We start from the raw sequence: 19,363 nt of genomic DNA, 5'->3' as shown, positions 1-19,363 counted from the left end.
GCTATGGCCCCATTCCTTTATTGTGCTGTAGAACATAATCTACAAGGGCAAAGCAGTTCTGTTGGAGAACCCAGGTATGCCCTTGGTCTTGCTGGAATGGGTCTGACTTTGGTTTTGCACTGAGACAGGCTCCACATTTAAATAAGAGGGCAAGAGCAGACCAGATCATGTTCCAATCCATCCACTGACAGGCAGGACAGACAGGCTCTTCGTCCAGTCTGAGGGTCTCTGGTGGAAATGTTGCTGGTGAATAGCTTAGAGATCCAGGAGCACATGGGAGGCACAAGCTTTTGGTGTGCACAGAGACAGGACACAGGCAGTTGGTCTATAGAGCACCTGGAGACTGCTGCATGGAAAGGCTGAGAACCACTCACCTCCAGACTTGTGCATGTGAGAAGCAACTGGACCCCGTCTTTCTTACCTTTTGAAACTGAGACAGGCAGAAAGGACTGTCTTGAGGTGCTGTCTTGGCTTTCATAAATAGCGTTTTCTCTGTCCATTGGCGAGTCCTCAGAGGAAGGATTGATGACATAAAATTCACATCAGGTTAACACATATGAAGGCATAGTCCCTTTACCGTTAGCTGTGTCCTGGCACTGCTACCACTCAGAGAAGCCCAGCCAGGTGTGGAGGATCCACCATCATGGTGATTGTGGTGCTGAGACCCTGGGTGCAGTGGCCATCCCCACAGGGGTCGAAGGAAGCCAGTGAGTAAATAAGACCACTAACAAGAATAGCTTCCCTATTCCTATTTTGTAATTCTCAGTTTATTGGGAAATTGGCTTGATGCAAATCTTGGAATAAAACCCTCTGAGCTTTGGAAGGATGAGAGTATGGGGACCTACCTCCCCCCAAAACAACAAAAACCCAAGATAGAGCCATCAAAACCTTTTCACTTTGTATTCTGAAATATGTGCTGAGATGAACCAGGAGAAGCTTTCTTGAAGTCCTAGCATTTCTGGTCACTGAAGAAAAGAGAAATCCCTACTTGACAATCGTAAAAAAAAAAAAAAAAAAAAAAAAAAAAAAGTAAAAAAATGTGACTTTTGTCCTGTGATTTCTCTGCACAGACAGTCTGGAAACATCCACTGTTTTCTCCCCTACAGAGCCTAAAGCAGAGGTCAACATCTGTTTTCTTAAGGACCAGAGGGTAAATATTCTAGGCTTCTAAGCCATGGGCACCTCTCACCTAGACTCTGCTCTGCTGGGTAACAACAAAGAAGCTATAGCCAGTGTGGCTAGATTATAATAAAACTTAATGAATTAAAGCAAGGGACAGTCTGGGATAGGCCCTTAGGTCAGAGTTTGTAGCTTCTGTTGTAAAAAGGAATGTATTCCTCCCGTGTCATTCTCGGGGAAAGAGATGTAAAAAAAGCCTGTGTTGTTCTAATGGACAGTGAGGGATGCAGGAGTACTCCCACCAGCAGCTACTGGGCTCCATCTGTTGCCACTAATGTCCAAGAGACCTTCCAGAGGACCTCGTGTGTGTGTGTGTGTATGTGTGTGTGTGTGTGTGTGTGTGTGTGTGTGAAGTGATTTCCAGAAAGGTACCCCTGACACCCCATCCCATGGCTACCCCCTCATAGCCACCACAGGCAAAATAGAAAAGAGAGTCATGGCTTGGTTTTATCAAAGCCTGGTCCTTCACAGACAGAAGTACAGAGATGAAATAAAATGACTGCCATCTAAGAGCTTGGATAGACTCCCAGTACAGGTGAGTGTCCACTGGCAGGTGCTGCAAAGAAACGGCAGGTCCGAACATCTTGGTTGCTGTTATCCCCTTTAGCACTCAGCTACATCAGCCTGGCTTCCCATCAGTGTGCTAGAGGCACATTGGACCTCCTCTTGTCTGTCTCCCATGCCCCAGTCAGTAGCTGTTTCTCCATGCAGGGGAAAGTTAGCTAGGAAGATGAACCTGGGAATTTGGTGATGTCATCTACTTTAGGCTACGCTATTTCAGTTTCTACTCAGCCCTGTCCCTGTTATCAAGTGAGCACTTAGGGGTAAGAAATAAGTCCCGTCCTCTGTGCCTTTTGTCAGAAAGTGGCTACAGTCTGTGGCCAGGTAGAACCTTCCAAGGTAGCCACAGCTGGTGTTTGTGAAGCACCGTGGACACCGAACATGTGGCCACCTGGTCGAGGGCTGTCATGCACTCCCTGTGGCCGTTGGTTATGTTGTGGAGAAGTGCAAGCTGTGGTCCTGAATCCGGTAGGTTCTGATGAGAGGAGAACTACAAAGTCACAGGCGGTGAAGGGCATGGGAGGCCTGACAAAGTCCAGCTAACCCCAGAGTGATCAAGTAGCCAGGGAGGGGAGAGAACGGGAGTTCTCTGCTCCTGTCTCCATCCTGCTCCTGTCTGCGTCGCTTTACTGCAAGCCAAAGGCTTAATCATCCCCCCAACCTTCTCTGTGAGTCAATCACACATGGACTGTCTTCAGAGGTTGGATAAGGCACTGCATACCCACTCACTGACCGTGCCCAATTTGACCACTGACAGATGAACAGTGACCTCTGTGGGCCAACCCACTCTCAGGCACAGTGTGACCTGCTGTGAAGTCCAAGGGCAGAGCTTGTAAGTCCATGCAAATCACCACTTCATTTTGCTTGCTTGGCCCCTCTGGCTATCTCACTGTGGCCTAGATGTACAGATTCTCTCCCTGACTGGTGGGATGAAATATAGGGGACAGATATCCCATAGGATCTTCTGTTGACGTCGGCACTCCCCAGCAGGCCGTCCTGCGTCCTCACCTGTACCTGTGCCCTGAGCGCCATTTTTGACACAGAGAGGGCTCTTCTAGATGACAGACGGCCCCTTCCCAAATCTTCCGGCAATCTTTTCCTCCCTTTCCCTCTTCTTAAATTAAATAGGGTAGCACTGGTGTGATGTTGTTTGCACGGCAGGATGACAGAACTGTTCTGTGAATGCCATTGTGTTTGCCAAATGGTCCACTCGTCATTTCAGAACAAACAAATGGATAGTGTCTGTGAATCGGCAAACACTGGTGACATTTAGCCTTGTTTATGTTCCTTGCCTTTTGCTGCATATTTTTGGCTCCAAAAGCTACTGTCTGAATCAACATTGCTTCCGAAGCAGGAGAAAAGTCTGGTAGGGTTCATTTTAGTTGCTGTATCTATATTCTCTTTGGATTGCATGAAGCCTACTACCCAAGATCAGGCTCAAAAGGGAAGAGAGAGCAGCCACGATTTTGGGTTCAACATCTATAGGTTCCCCCCCCCCTTTGGCAATGAGTTAAGATGAGAGAAGGAAGAGCATGCTGTCACAGACCCGCCCCCAGTAAAATCCAAACTCTGTCTCAAGCTCAGTCTTCCCCATCTTCAGTCTGAGCAGATGACCCCAGAGACAGTTTGCCGAAGGGTAGTGATGGTGGGAAATGACAGCCATCTAGACTCAGGCAACATGTCAGCTGCAGAAGGAATCAGGCTGCTTCTTTTTTTTTAATTTTCAGATGTGGTATGCAAAGCCCAGGTTTCAGATAAGTAGCAATTATCTCCTATTACTTAGTGCTGATCAGCGGCACCTCTACACCTAATTGCCAGCTTGCTCTAATCACGTAGACTATTCTTGCTTTCGCCAGAGCCGGAAAGACCAAATTTTATAAATATTGCTTTCTTGCCATTATTCCATTAAACAATTAGGAGCTTGTGGCCCTACCCCTGCTTTCAAACGCCTCTAGCCCAATGGTTTCTAGATTAATGAAATCTACACGTTTTCTTTCAGGTAAGTGACACCCATGTCCTAGTCGGTCTATCTGGACTTCCCCTTGTCTGTTCGTGCACCTTGGTGTTTTTCTGCAGCTTGTTAACCGTGCAAAGTCAACAGAAGAATGTGTACACGTATGTGTGTTGAATAAATCATTCCTACCGGCACAGGTATGCGTGTGCAGCCCAGCACACCGACCTTACAGTGTGTGTAGAGTCAGGGAGGCTGAAAGTGTTGCCCCAGATGTTCCATAATAGTAATGGATTGCAAAGGCTTAGTAATGGCAGCGAATGGGAGAGAAAATTCCCTCCAGGTCATAAACCCTGAGTGACAAATGCTGGTGGGTAGCAGGTTCCTGGACATGTAAACACCTGGCTGGGGTGGGGTATGCCCTACCAGCTCACCTGAGCTTACAGAGTTGGGCCCCATGATGGTCTCGTCGGCGTTTATCGCTTGTGTCTGATTGTCATGTATTTTGTAACACTTTAGAAGAATACAGAAAAGTGCAGTAATTATCTTTCTCCATAGTATTTAAGCAGAAATATTGCTAGTTTAATATTGTGTCAGGTCGTCGTATGAACCAGGGACAGATGACAGTAAAATCCCAGCGAACAGCACTTTGACATTCACAACTTAAAAAAATGGTGATTGAAGCAAAATGTGTAAACTTGTACCGGGTAATCGTGTGCTTTGGATAGAGTATTGTTGAAGTAATTAGAAGATATATTAAGGTGTTCCTGGTAATGAAGGCATGTAAGTTATCACAACTGTAGCTTTCTGAATAAGTGTCAAACTATATCTTTAAGTGTGCTGTATGCTGAGTTACAAGTTAGGTCATTTATGAATGGAATGTAAAACAATACTAAAAATGCTTCAATAAGTTATCTTGGTATTGCTAATAAAAAAAAAGCTGTGAAACATTAGTGCAGTTTTGAGTCATTATGTTAATTCATTCCACAACACCCCCTTACCCCTGACATTCATCTCTCCATTGGGCACCTGAGCAGGACATTCAGGGAACTGGCCCCTCCACTTTTCCGTCCATCTCCAGATGGGCCACAACGAGGAACAACTGACAAACACGCAAAAAAGAAGGGGACTTCTGGGTTTGGGTGGGATGACTGTGATGGGCGCCAGAGAGTCAGATGACCTGCCCATCGCTCTGCATTGTGTTGCTTAGGCATCTGAACCCTGAGACCGCTCTCAAGACCAGTGGATAGTGGGGAGTTGGCACAGAGCACGCAAGCCGTTGTACCCAATCTCGGAGGAAAAGGCTGTTTGTACCCAGCCTCCTCCAGCACACCCCTGTTCTTCCATCCCGTGAGGGGTGATGTTGAAAGTCCAGGCCCATTTTTGTTCTACTGAGATGTTTTGGTCATTACCTGTGTTTACAGAACAGGCTGTTGGCCTGTTCCTCACCTACTTTGTCCCTGAATGAGGCAGGACACAGAAAGGAAAGGGTTTGTGTTTGTGCCACCTGGTTTTGTGTTCCCATGAACTGAGCTTTCAGGTCCCACTATTTCAAGCTTCCAAACTTGAGTATGTTCAGCACACTTCTCAAGTCTGCACACAGCACTGTGCCCTGTCTTAATTGGTCCCATGGGGGTGGAGGGGTCCAGTATAGAATCTGAAGCCCCAAGAATATTACTCATACCCCCAAATAAAGTGTCCACAAGAGAATGGAACTCCAGAAATGTCCACTAGAACACCTTGGCCTTGGTGACAGGACAGAGGCGTTGCCTCGGCTGGATAAAGCATTCCCTCCCCCGCAGCACTTCCACACAACCCACTCATTATCCTGACCTCAGAGACCTCAGTTTTGTGTCACTTTTGTCTCTTAACTCAGAGATGGAAAGTGACACCATGAGCGAACAGAGTCCCGAGTGAGAAGCACAGACCTTGAAGTTTTCCAGCCCTCCAAGAGCCCAGTGTCCCCTACTGTTACCAGATCCCTGAGGGTCACACCAGGTTAGAATAGAGTAAGTGGCAACCCCCAAATGCCTAAAAGGCAAAGAGCAGCCCTCCCCTCCAGGTGCTGGATCCACACTCCACATCTAAACAATGCCAGTTCACCAGGGTGCAGTCTGAGCTCACACAAAAGGTAGAACCCAGGAGGACCTTATCTTCATTTCTATGGCACCTGGGGACTAACCCAAGGAAACAGAGGGTGATTCATCTGAGACTTCCCTTGAAGTGCCTCTTCATAGGCTGAGCACATTGTCCTCGGGTTTGCCGGTCATTTACATACATTATCCAGAAGCCCCATGGATATCATCACACCCTCGTTTGGTCACTATGGCTAGGATGGGGCTCTAAGGGGTCAGCTGCAGCCCAAGGGGAGGCAGATGAGGGATTGCGAAGTAAGGGATGCCGGAGCCATGGAAAGCCCTTCATCTTCCACCCTCGATGCTGACAGCTAGGAAGGCTCCCTAGAGCCACATATCTAGGCATCTGCTGTTCTCTCTTCCTTCTTCCCGGGCCATGTCCCCCTAACAGGGTCTCTAAACTGGAAGGATGGGTAGCATTTCCTTCTAAAGCAGGGGGTGTTTCCTGAGTCGCTCCCCAGTGGTAACTGCTCAAGCTTAGAAGAGACCTTTGTGGATTCTCGTGCTCCCACTTTTATGAACCCAGCCTCAGCTTCCTCCTACCTCATTTCGGAACACCCACCCACTTCATCATGCCTGTATACACTGTTCCTCCCAAATTCTGCTCATTTCCTCCTCCTTTTCCTCCTCATTCCCACCCCCGGGTAACAGCTCCCTGCTCACCAGTTGGATGTTCTTGGGAACATCCTGGGGTGCCTGCACGGGAGCTGAGTCTATCCAGGCCCCTGGAACACTTAGTCAACCTCATTTCACAGCTCTGCATGGGGGCTGACAATTCTGTTTCCTGCTGGTTTATCACTCCCCTAAAACTCCCACCCAACCTCACATGGGATTATAACAAGCCGTACAAGTTTGGAGTCAGACTTGGGGCAAACACAAATATCCCCTTTTGAATCTTCAACCTTACAGCATAGACCCTTCTCTTGAAGGGGCAAGTCCAAATTTGGAGACAGATTAATACCTATGGATAGTCACATTTTCTCAAATTTCACAGTGATCAAATTGCCTTCCTAAACATGGAAGGGCACATTGGCAGTGTTGTCCCTACATGCACCCACTGTGCTCTTTGTGCAAATAATGCCCATTTCCAAGGTCAAAGTTGGAGAACTCTACATCTGTTTTGTTAGCAAAAATATCCAATTTTTGTGCATCCTCATGTTGGCCGTTTTCATGAGGAATTTGTCTTTTGCACTCTTTCTGGAGCTATCCCAACATGCTTATTTAACAGTAACCTGCTCACAAGGTTGAGTTTCATTTTTGAACTTCTGTTGTCAGATTAACTAATGTGCTCTCAGTTATCTCCACACAAGGAGAAAGACAGCCAAGCAGGAAGGCTTTTTTAATACAATGGACAAGTTGCTTTTTTGTTTTGAGTCCTATAGGTGGTATGTCCTGGGGAAAGAGAGCCAGGGCTAACCACAGAGGACCACTCCCAGCTATGCCCTTCACCCAAGGAAGAGCTGGAGGTGGGTGTTTGACTGGAAGGCACAGTGACCTCTGCAGTTGGGTGACTGAGTTCACACTATGCTGAGCTCTTTCTTGTCAAGGAGAAGAGCTATTATCATTTCATCTCTTTAAGACTCCCTAAGTGACATGGTTAGAGTCAGCAGATCCTTAAGAAAGGACCCAGATTCAAATGGTTAATGCAGGAGAGAATTCCAGAAATCAGGAGGTAGGGAGATTAGGAGGGTGAAAAGCCAATACAGATGTAGTCATGAGAGAGATGCCACTATGGACAGACCTGGGACATTTTTACATACTCCTGGCTCTAGGTTCTACTATAGGAAGTTCAAGATCTGCCAGAGTCAAGGATGAGAATAATAGAATGCATTCCATGGCTCCCTGTGGGAAGTGAACTGCAGACATTTGATACTGAGAAGTGCCCAACCTTTCAGGTTAAGTCCTGAATCACCACGGGGAAGGCTTGCAGAGTTGGGGTCAGGAGGCCAGGCATCCAGCAGCAGCCATGCTCTGGGGAACTCAGACAACTTACCTCTCCTTCTGGGCTCCATTTTTCTAGGGAGCAGGCAGCCTGATTGACTTCTTTGGTCTTTAATTCTATGACGTTCATGGTCTCCTGTGACCTTGATCTTCAGATGGTTTCCTATGCCCTGTCAGAGTCTAGTCCTCACCAGAGGGGCCCTGGGATGTGGAAGCCACCATGACACTTCCAGAACTCTAAGAACACATGGGATTCCAGCTTGTACAACAACGCCATCACCATTCATGACAGTAGTAGAGCTCAGAAGGATTTCCACTAAATCATTAGAAGATCATCAGAGAATTTCTTTTAGATCTGAAAGACAATCACAACAGAAAAATAACACTGGATGTCCAGTCACATGGAAGTATAGGAAAAGGTTGATTCTTTTCCATGTTTTTTTTTTTTTTTTTTTTTTTCTTTTCAACCTCTTGTGTTCACAGCTGAGTTTGAGAAGAGTTTATTTGGTGATGGTTAAAAATTCCTAAGCAATTTTCAGATATGACTTGGATAATTCATCCTGTCCCTCTTAGACATATGTGCCCTGAGCCTGCTACTCACACCCAACACAAATAGCCAGTAGTTCTCAGAGAGCACAGATTCTGAGAGGTGAGTCCTCCTGCATCTATCTTTCATGGACAGGGCACAGAAATAGCCCCAGACACTTCCTTCCCTTCTCAGGACCTTTCTGGATCTTTCCACTCACTCATCTATCCCAAGTCCCCTTGGCCACTAAAGCTACTCTTGGCTAGCACCCCTGACCCAAACTTTGGACAGTGTGAATTCAAGTCTTTGGCTTCTTGGTTTCTATGGAATGTCCTAGCAGTCAGCTCTTAACCCAGTTGCCTCAGTGTTGCCATCCATCAAATGGGAAACTGGGATTTATCTTAAGATAATGTTATCTTAAGATAACAAAAATGATTAGGAATAACTTAGAGGCTGACCTGTCACCTCTTCTCAATTGTTTCAGGACTTCTGTTAGTGAGCAGGACCCAGACAGAGTGCCAGGCAGACCTGCGGAGGGGCTGTGGAGCTGGCATGGTTCTGGGAGGCATGGGATTCCCATTCTTGCCACCACTTAAAGACTTCTGTCTGTACACCAAACTGGGATCCCCAACACCTGGACTGAATACATTTGGAGATCTGTCCCTATGAGCCCATTCCTGGGACACACAGATACATCCCTGTTAGCTCTACTGGAGCTGTTTTCTTCTTTGATAATGGTATATGGATTTAGGAAGACACCACCTGTCTCTGATAGCCAAGCAATAGGAACAGGCTTGCTGCCCAGTGGATTTGCTTCATATTAAAACTTTGGACTTGAAGTGCCCATTCTTTCTAAACCACACTTGGGGTCATTGCTTATTCTAAATCACAAAGGAGATTTTCTTGAGGCCTCACACAGATTAAGCACCTGGATTTCCACAATCCTGGGGTGGCTTTGTGCATTCCCCAGTTTTAAGCCGGAGATGCGGTGTGAGGTGGGTGACAAGGCACTCATTGGGTGAGTTGAAGTCACCATCCTGAAAGACTTAGGTGGGAGAGGAACTGGGGATTGGGGCTGGGCATGATGAAACTTAAGGGGTGGGAAAAGGGATTGAGGGGGAGGAATTTCTCGAGGTCTTATAGCCCCCCCACCAAGAAAGGGAGCATAAAATGGTTTGAAGCCTGCAGGGGTCAAATCCCTAGATTGAATATCATTCCCATGGTGTTGAGCAGTCTGCCCTGGGAGCTGGATCAAAGGGAGGAAGAAGAGAAGGGAGGAAAGGGAGAAGGGAGGAAGGAGAGAGAACTATAGAAGACAGAGAAACGAAAACCCTGGGAGAGATAAATGTATAGAGAGACATTGGACGGGGAAGAGGAAGAAAAAGGAGAGGGAGAGGGAGAGGGAGGCGGGTGTGTGTGTGATGCTTAGCAGCTCTCAGGCTCCCAGTGAGGAAGCTGGGGAGCTGGGGGTCAGGTGAGGTTCCCCAGCGAGCACCTGGTGGCCAAGGCCTGCTGCTCCAGCTGCCCCCTCTTCCCCCTCTGCTCCCGAGCAACCAGTTTCAGGAGGAAATGCAGCAGCTTAATCAGAATTATTTACAAGATAATGGTCCATTGTTTGCACTAAGACAGATGTTGTCTGTGGGAACTTTGTGTTTTATGCTCTCTCCCTGCTCTGCCATCCCCGTGCAGATGGATCCAAGTAATGTGAGTTATTATTCCAGGACTGGAAATTTGGAGGTTCTTTCTCTGCAGTCTGGACTCAGTTGGGCAAGAGCTGGTCTGGTACAGGGTAGGCAGGGGTGGAGATGGCCACTGCTAGTTTCAGGGCCAGGCAAGGTCTGTGGTCCTTGCACCCTCTCCAGCAGGCTGTGATTAAGAACCTCGAGTTTCCTTGAGGGGCGGGTCTGCGCAATCGCCTAGTCCAGGACAGGAAGGACTCGCTCTGATTAAGATGTGCTTGCTGTGTATTGACTTGCGAGGTCACTGCTGACATCTCAAATGAGGATGGCCATCTGGCCCTGCTTTGCTGAAGGAGAAGAGCAGTCCCTCCCTGGTGGGTCCTGAGCAGCCTCCTCCCTGTCTTTTCTCTGGGTCTTCTGGGGTCACTTAAGGAGCCAGCTCTGCTGGGGTTGATTCCCATACTTCCGTTTCAAGGGGGCAATGGAGTTGGCCAAATGAATGCATGCCCTGTGGTACCAGCCATGGAGGAATTCATTCACCAGGAGAATGATCTAGGGGGCAAGGGGGACTCCTTGTCAGTCGTGAGATTCACTTCCATCCTCTACGTCAGAGTGGGGCAGGCACTCCCAGTGTGACCCACCTTGAGTCACAAGCCCTTGAAATCACTGTTCCTTAAGTCATATCTGGGTTTCCAGCCCCCTCTGGGTAGCCAGCCTCACTAAGCTACTTGATTCCTCAACACATCCCACAGCTGAAGTTGTGACTTTCCCTTATAGGGGGTCTTGGTGCAGCACATCTTGGTCACCGCACACAGGGCATTGAGGCAGGTGAGACTGCCCATTTCCTGAGATGCATGCATCTGATGCGAACCCCAGAGTCTGGTAATTGCAGAAGGTCGTTGGAAGGCAGTAATTAGCATTATCTAGGCAAAGGCTAAATCACTGAACTTTCTTTAAAAACCATTTTTTTTTTTTTTGCCTCTGGCTCCAAAGTAGTGAGATTACAGGTGTGTGTGTACCCTACCCATCTCTACTTTTCTAAAATAATACATTTCCAATATCAGGGTATGGCCAAGAACAAACACGCAAATCAAAATAATATCACAGCTGGTCACTTTTGGATGAGAAAATCAAGCAGAAGAGAAGAGGATTGTTGTGTTTGTGAACTGAGTAGATGCAGGTCTAGTATCTGGACAGCCCCGCGGAGAATAGCCATTTTTCCTAATGCTTGCTTCATCACCTGCAGCATGCTGGGGCAAAGTTATCCAGAAATCATTTATAACCCAGGGATCTTGTTCCCCTCACAAAGAAGCCACAGTAGGGCATCTTGCTGTGTAAAGATGACTATCTTCCCAGTATACCTATCTAAGGAATGGTCTGGAAGATGTAGTAGCAGGATCTGGTCCTTTGAATTATCTTTCTAAACCTCCAAGTTGATATTAAAATACATGCTTACTAGAAAGCTAGGAGTGGTGGCATTAGGCTGAGGCAAGAGGATCAAGAATAAAGGCCAAGCCTGGGCTACAAAGCAAGCCCCTGTCTCAAAAAAAAAAAAAAAAAAAAAAAACCTCAAAAAACCCAAAATGAAAGTTCTTATGATGAGCCAGGGTCAAGTTCTGTTATCAGCCCCTTATAGATGATAATGCAAATTACATCCTTTCCAGGAATCCTTATAAAATATCTCAAGGGAGATGGAATCTTGTTACTCTCCTGTTATTCAGGGATGGGGAGGCTCAGAGGCAAATCGGAGAGAATGCTGAGTGGTGGCAAGGGGCAGAGGGTATCCCCCCAACCCCCCCATCTCCCCCTCAGCCTCACCTGGCAGTTGCTTTGCCGTTAATACTCCGTTGGGATACATCAAAAATAAACTAGCCAATAAATAAAAACAGCCCATTTCTGCCAACCTGTGACTCTGGGTCCCAGGAGAGGAGAGGGCAATTCCAGGCAGCAATTCCAACCCTTAATTCCAACTCCCCAGAAGGATCTGAGAATTTCCATACAGGGACAGGGAGGATAAGGGTGCCAGGGTGGACTGGGGGTGGGGTGAGGGAGCAGGTGTGCTACTTGGAACCAACTGGGTTTCACCTGACCATGTAACCCTCAGATACCTCATCTCCCCATGCATGACAGTGACACACAGATGACCTCACAATCTCTCCTGCATCACAGTCTCAAATCATTTCTCTTTAGTACTGTGTTAATTCAGTCACTTCTCACTCTTAAAAAAAAAAAAAAAAAAGCTATCATTCTCTCCACTCCCTTCTCTGGTTCAACAGGGCCTCAAGGAAACCTGACCCCCTAACCCTGCAACTGTCCCACGGGGGAGTGGAGAATGGGTGGCCCTGGCCCGGGGCACCAGCAAACCCTCCTAGCTGGTGGTGCTGCCCTCCCAGCCTCCAACAATAAGGACAGCAGCAGGGGTCAAACTGTGATAATATTTATCAATCTTACTTTCATGCTGACAGCCTTTGCCCCAAACCCAGAGTCACTGGGGGATCCCAGCTTATGTCTCTTAAGGCCCCGCAGAGCCACTTCAACATGTACCCAATTACTCTGTCAAGTCAGGGAAAGGAGTTCCCCCTCGGTGGGTGGGATCTGAACTTAAGCTTCCAGAGGTCGGTGGCTGGGATCTTAGGCCTTTGAGGCTGTCCCTCTCTTATAGCCAGACCTTTTCTGTTAAAACTGTTGAAATTACAAACCAGTAATAAAAGGATCATATGTGTTTCCCACTGAACAGGTTCTTTAGGGCTATTATGATAATTAAAAACATATGGTGCTGTGCTAGTCGGAGGGAAACCGCAGATGTACAAATTAGGTATTATAGAAGGGTTTTCTGCTTTTGCCCTTTTAAAAACGTCAAACCGGAGAAGTTTAAGGAGATAAAATGGCAATTGTGCAGACAGTAGGTAGCGTTTTGCTTTTAGAATCATTAAATATATAAACCCTTGTTTTCTCGACTTACTGAGAACAAACAGCTCCTGATACAGGAGGGGAAGAAAGAGGGGAAGGCTGGGAGGCTGGAGTTTCCGGGGGGAGACGCGATGTTTCCACCTCATAAGATCTCAGATACCATGAAATCGTTTGCATTTTTTATGACGTTGTTCCACACAAAGAGGATTATATTTATTAAATATCGAATTATATTACAATGGAATTGATGGGAATAAAGATGAAGGTTTCTTTCCTTTAAACTTTTTAATTGTGAAAAGGCAAAGATGAAGTATTGAGTAGTCTTGAAAGCGTCATTTGTTTTCATTTAAAATATGAAATTGATTTTGAGAAGGTGATAAATACTGGTAATAAAAGGAAATCGGGCGGCTTCCCAGGGCTCCTCGTCAGTGGCTGTTTTCTGATGCAGGCGTTGGAGCAGGTCAGGTTCTGAGGAGTTGTTGGGCTGGCTGGCAGCATTCAGCCATGCAGGGGGCGGCAGACAACAGGCTCTCAGTTCTGACACAGTCGGGGGCCCTGGTTGAGCAGCCAAGGATATTGGGCTTTGCCACGGCATGCATGTGTGATGCAGATCAATGGGGCTGCTCGGTAGGGGAACCAATGGAGGACAGGTCACCGGAGCATGCCCTTCACCACACCTGTCTGGCCACAAGGCCATGCCTCTCCCTCTTCATGAAAACATTTCCAGGTCTCCTCTGAGATAGGCCATTCAAAGCTGGGACACCTTCAAACCATTCTGCAACCCTTCCTGGGTGAGACTGATTGGTAGTTTTCTAAAGAATCTGATGCCTAACACCAGGAACAGCCAGAAGGTACCACAGCCCCAGATGCCAAGCTGTTGAGCACTCAGAAACCCAAAACTGACCGAACTGCTCTGTGTAATTATTGAAACTCCTGAGGATGAATAAACACGAAGTTTGTTCCACCATGTTTTTATTGCTTTAAGCTTTGAGACAAGATCTCATTCAGTCCAGGCTGGCCTTGAATCTGCTCTGTAGCCCAGGCAGATCTTGACCATGCAATTCTTCTGCCTCGGCCTCCTGAACAGCTGAGATATTGGGTCTGTACTATCAGGCCTGGCTTGCTCAACGCAGTTTTGTGTTGAGGTATTTGTCACGTTATAAAATTTGAGCACCCTGATGAGGTTAGAAGATCCTGAACTAGAAAGAGCCCTTATCTTGGTCATTTAACTGAAAGAAGTCTGAACATAACATAGGAAACAGCCTGAGAATTGGGTTCCTGGACTCTGTCCTTGCTGAGGCTCCTTGGTGACCTATGACGTCACTTCCAGATGCTATCAAAAGGCCATTGTCATCTGGTGTCTCTATCTGGACCCCTGACTGACCTACCCTACTGCTCTACCTGTGGGTTAAGGAGGTATACCTCTAGCCTCCTCTGATCAAAATGAGAGTACTGAATCTTCTTTCTTCAATACAGGGAACAGCCCAGGCAGCTGTGCATGGCAGGGGCTCCCAACAGGAGTGGAGGAGATTTTCTTCCCCTGGGGACATTTGACAGTATCAGGAAGCATCGGATGACACTATAGCACCCAACAGATGAGGACCAGGGAGGCTGCTTCACCTATAACATGCAGGACAGCCTCCCAAGCAAAAAATTGGCCAGCCCCAAGTATCTCTGTTTCCAAAGCTGAGAAATCTTCATGCATAGGGAGCCACTCCAGGCCTGCCAGCACAACTCCGCTCGGATAAGCAGTGACTGGCCAAAGAGCAAGGCTTGCCGTTCACCCCTTGCTGTGTCACGCCATTGACTCTGGGGCACTCTCCCTCCAAGTCTTGTCTCCTTCAAACCTCAGGCCTTTAGGTGAAGCTTTGTGGGACACCCAGTGGTTTCCACCTTCAAGATGTGAAAACTTTACAGAGGAAACAACCCATTCCTCCCAGCTCCCAGGAGCACGTGGGATGTAGGAAGGGCGGCAGCCGCTCTGGCAGCCCAGAGCCAGCCTTTTCTTCTCCCTGAGTGATAGGAAGCCTACGATGTTATTGTGCACGTAGGTATTACCACTTTAACTTTTACTGAGGTAAAATAACACCTTGTCACTCAGCGCAAGTACCAATCACAAAATGAATTAATTGTAATAACTGTTGTCAACAGAACAAGGGACTGTTGCTTTTCTAAGCAGATTTCAGCGTACTGAGAACTATATACAAACGTTCCCATTGGGCAGGCTGGCGGAAACCAGTCAGAACATAATTGTATCTGTCTATCTCTTTACTTTGTTTTTAAGGGCTAAGGAATCTAGTGAAAAACCTATATTTTAAACATATCAATAAATATACCCCTTTTTGTGTTCATGATGTCTCCTCAAAAAAAAAAAAAGAGTAATAAATTGGCCATGAAAATAGCATGTGCTGTTGATGGTTCCAAATAAGGGCCAGCTGCAGAAGCTGCCTGTGGACGCTAAGTCATGGAGGGAATTATGCCCAATTACCTTCCCATAAAACACCCTCTCATTTCTGGAAGTTATCAAAACACATCCTGCGGACAAGTGGTCAGCTGCTCCCTGCTTCTCAGAGTTGTATAAGAGATCTCACACCGGGCCCACCGGGCACCTAACCGCCTCCACGGCTCCGGCAGGCTTGTTTATAGCCACACTTTTTACAGTTGCATTACATCCCCCTTTGTGTGTGTATTTTAGCTTTTTCCCATCTCAGCATACTTCTCTCTTTAAGAAGCCTTGGAGGCACTGTCTAAGAAAGAGGGTCTCCTGGGAGCTTGAGTGGGCAGAGGGGCTTGGGGAGGGCCCAGTTCAAGCTGGGTGTCCAGTCAGGTCAGTCCATACAAGGGCCTCTGGGTGAGGGGGGGATCAGCATACTGAGGGTGACCTGCCTTTGAGGGTCTGCAAGGAGGGTTTTTGTTTGTTGGTTTTGGTTTTTGAGATAGCATCTCACTATGTAGCACTGACAGGCCTGGAACTTGCTATGTAGACCAGGCTAGCTTCGAACTCACGGAGACCTGCTTGCCTCTGCCTCCTGAGTGCTGGAATTAAAGATGTGTGCCAACCTGCCTAGCATGCATGGGTTTTGATGAGGTGGCATGTTGGAATACCTTTTTCCCCCTACACCCCGGTAAAGTATACCTGAGACCCACAGGCTAAAAGTAGATGTGGTTGCAGTTCTCTTCAGTAAAGACTGTGAAGGATCATGGTCAATTCAGCACATCACAGGAGGCCTTGTTAGAATCTATGCTCACAGCCAACAGCAGCAAGGATGAACTTACTGAAGAATCAGAGGGGTGGGGCGCCTCTCTGTTCCAGGCCATCCTGATGGCACTGAGCTGTGCTCCTCTCCTCTCTTCATGTTCACCTTTTCCTGTCCCTCAGTTGCCTTTGATTACCATCACTCCAGTCCCCAAGCCCTGGGTGAGTGGACTCTGTGACTCTTGAGGACAGGAATGCTCTAGGTCCTAATCCCGAGAACAGGCTATGGAATGGGAATACAAAAAGGGAAGGTTTGTAGGATGTGGAGAGAAGAGAGGGGGGTGGCAGATCCGAAGCGAGTGGAGGATCATTTCTGAGGAGACTGTGGGCTACGCTGGTCTCCACTGTCTGGCTTTATCCTCTTCTCCATCAACTTTGTTCTTGGAACAAAGACATTCTGGAAGAAGAGCCTGACACAGGGCATGGGCTCAGTCACTTGTTCGTTTGTTTAGCACATATCAAATTGTTCCAGAGAGTTGAAAGAGGGTCACCGACCAAGCTGCCAAAACCGTGGCCTTTTTGGAGCTCGCCATATGTGGGGGCACTGATCATAAATAAGTGCATGTTACATGTTGCAAATTCAGCTTGGAACAAGTGTTCAAAGTTGGTGAAAACTTGAAGGGGCAGAGAGTAACTTGGAAAGGTCTAACATATAAACCTTGAAGCCCAGGGACCATGTGACCATTCTGGGACTTGTCTAGGATCACTGGGTACAGGGAAGTTACCAACCCTGAAGCTTCATACTAAACCTGTTCCAAAGGCAGGAAAAAAAACAACTGAATTTGTTATATGATCTTAGAAACTTAACATCATGAGAAACACAAGCATTCCTCCATGCCCCCAAGATAAGAGCTGCTCATTTCTACAGACCAAGACTGTCCATAAAGACTAAAATTTGTTTTCCTTTTACGAGTCAACATAAACGAGGTTGGAGCTAGTCAATACTTTTAAGAGCCACACCCAACAAGGTCACCTGGGAAGTAAGAGCAAGTCCTTTGATGCATGAGTTACCTTTCTTGTTACTGTAACCAAATACTTGACAGAAACAAAGGAAGAAGGGTTTATTTGGGCTCATGGTTTTAGAGGGTCCAGCCCATACTGCTTGATCCAGTGTGTTGATTAGAACATCGTAGTGATGGGAATGGATGGCAGCAGAAAGGTGCTCACTTTATGGCTGTCCAGGAAGCAGAGCACAACAGAAAGGGACCGAGGATAACATATCCCCAAAGATGTGCTCCTAGTGACTTATTTCCCTTAGCTCGGTCCCACTTCCCAAAGTTTGCACCATTTCCAAAACAGTGCCACCAGTTGGAATGCAAGTGTTGAAAGCATGGCCCTGTGAGGGACATTTCCAGCTTAAACTATAGCACTGGACAAGCTGAGCCAAGCTTCCTTGGAGTGAAGTAGAGAACTCAGTCCAGCAGTAGCTATGAAGTTCCACTCCATGCTGACCATACCAGCCCTATTTGGCGCCCTCCAACATGGTGGATACAGTGGGAATTGCTGCCACCTCAGTGGGCACGAGCTTTGCCATTCTCTCTTGGGGACCTTCACTTCTGTTAGGGTATACTGCTTCTAAGCTATGTCTAGATGGTATTTTGAGTGCTTTTCCTCTCTCTCAACGGGCCATGCTCTTTGCATGCCAGGGCACACTGCCCTTCACAGGAAGCAAGGGGTAGCACACTTTTCCTGCTGGCTACAGTTGTTTCTGTTTCCCAGTGTTAAGAGGTAAAATTAGGAATGGCAGCCTCTTTAAGGCACCCTACAGTGGGCTGAAGAGATGGCTCAGAGATTAAGAGCACTGGTGGCTGCTCTTGCAGAAGACCTGGACTCAGTTCCCAATACCCACATGATAACTAAAAACCATCTGTAATTCCAGTTCCAGAGGATCCGATGCCCTCTTCTGGCCTTCATGGGCACTGCATGCATGGGCACACACATACATGCAGGCAAAACACTTACATGTAGAATAAAAATAAATAAATCAAAGAAAAGAAAAATTTAAGGGACCTTGCCTGCTCCCAAATTGAGAAAAAGCAAGTAGAAAGACCTCTTTTCTCTCTCCAGAGCTGCCTATATTAGTCTCCATGCAGGAGGGTAGATTTGCACTGGGGTTAAGAGATCAAGATGAACATGAACAAAAATTGGAGAGACCCTTCGAGGCAAGAGGCAAGGCCCCCAGGTAGAGTCTCTACAAAAAAGGGTTGAGACTAGCCCTTGAAGCCAGTGCCTCCCACTCCTGAGCTGCACCTTGCCTTAGGGAAAATGGCCATGGTGCACCTAGAGAGCTCAACAAGTGCTCATACTGGGCCATAGCGCCTTCTCAGCTGTCTCCTCTGCTTCCTGAGGCCAAGCCACAAACGATGGGCTTGAGTAGCAAGGGGAGGACTCAGGTTAGGCAGCTGTTGCTGGGTCTTTCTGGCTGCAATAGCCCTAGAGCTCGCCCCTCCGTGGAGCTTGCCTAGAAGTTGGTGATTCAGCTTGAAGCCATGCTGTGAGGCACCCACCGCAGATGAGGCCGCGTTAAAGCATCGGTGAAGACACCTTACCCCATATGTTTGACTCAGAAAAAGTATATCTTAATGGGACTTATACATTAAATAATAATAAATAAATAAATAAATAGATATATTTATAGGATATGTATACTTATAAAATAAAAGTTTGGTGAAAATATTTATTTTTTGAGACAGGGTCTTCCTGTAGCCCCAGCTGGCCTGAATTGCTATGTACACCAGTCTGGCCTTGATCTCACAAAGGTCTATCTGCCTCTGCCTCCTGGGTGCTGGGATTAAAGATGTGCGCCACCATTCCCGGACCCTTTTTAGAATACGTTTAATATTTTATTTGTTGTTTTTATTTTATTTTACGTATATGAGTGTGTTGCCTGTATATGTTTAAGTACACCCGTGTTGTACATTGCCTACAGAGGTCAGAAGAGGGTACCAGATCCCTTGAAATTGAACTTACAGATGATCATTAGCCACCCTGTGGGTGCTGGGAACTGAACCCAGGTCCTCTACAAGAGCAGCCAGTGTTCTTAACCACTGAGCCATCTCTCCAGCCCCTGGTTTTTCTCTTTCCTGGCCCTGCTGGATCCTAAACTAAAATAGAGGGTGGCTGGGACAGAGTCAAGTGCAGACCTTGACTGAAAACTGATTGATAACCAGAAGGCTGAGGGATGTGTTGTCATCTGTGCTCTGCACTGCACACACATGTCTACAC

At 47.1% G+C, this 19,363-nt stretch overlaps 1 protein-coding gene across 6 annotated transcripts in view; it reads left to right on the top strand.

Moving 5' to 3' along the window:
- Window positions 1-19,363, top strand: part of Znf536 (zinc finger protein 536) — a 487,581-nt gene that overhangs the window by 324,287 nt on the left and 143,931 nt on the right. The window contains exon 6 of one of the 6 annotated variants that reach the window (XM_008841502.1): window positions 3,740-4,644. The exons of the other annotated variants lie outside the window; for them this stretch is intronic. Coding sequence (XP_008839724.1) covers window positions 3,740-3,747 — 8 coding nt within the window. The 3' untranslated portion in view covers window positions 3,748-4,644. Of the gene's footprint in view, window positions 1-3,739; window positions 4,645-19,363 lie in introns of those variants that run through there. 6 annotated transcript variants of the gene reach the window in all.

Source organism: Nannospalax galili, unplaced genomic scaffold (genome assembly GCF_000622305.1).
Source record: "Nannospalax galili isolate Female #2095 unplaced genomic scaffold, S.galili_v1.0 scaffold1231, whole genome shotgun sequence".
Lineage (NCBI taxonomy): Eukaryota > Metazoa > Chordata > Mammalia > Rodentia > Spalacidae > Nannospalax > Nannospalax galili.
The sequence above is the reverse complement of the archived record's forward strand: the minus strand, read 5'-3'. Positions and strand labels throughout refer to the sequence as shown.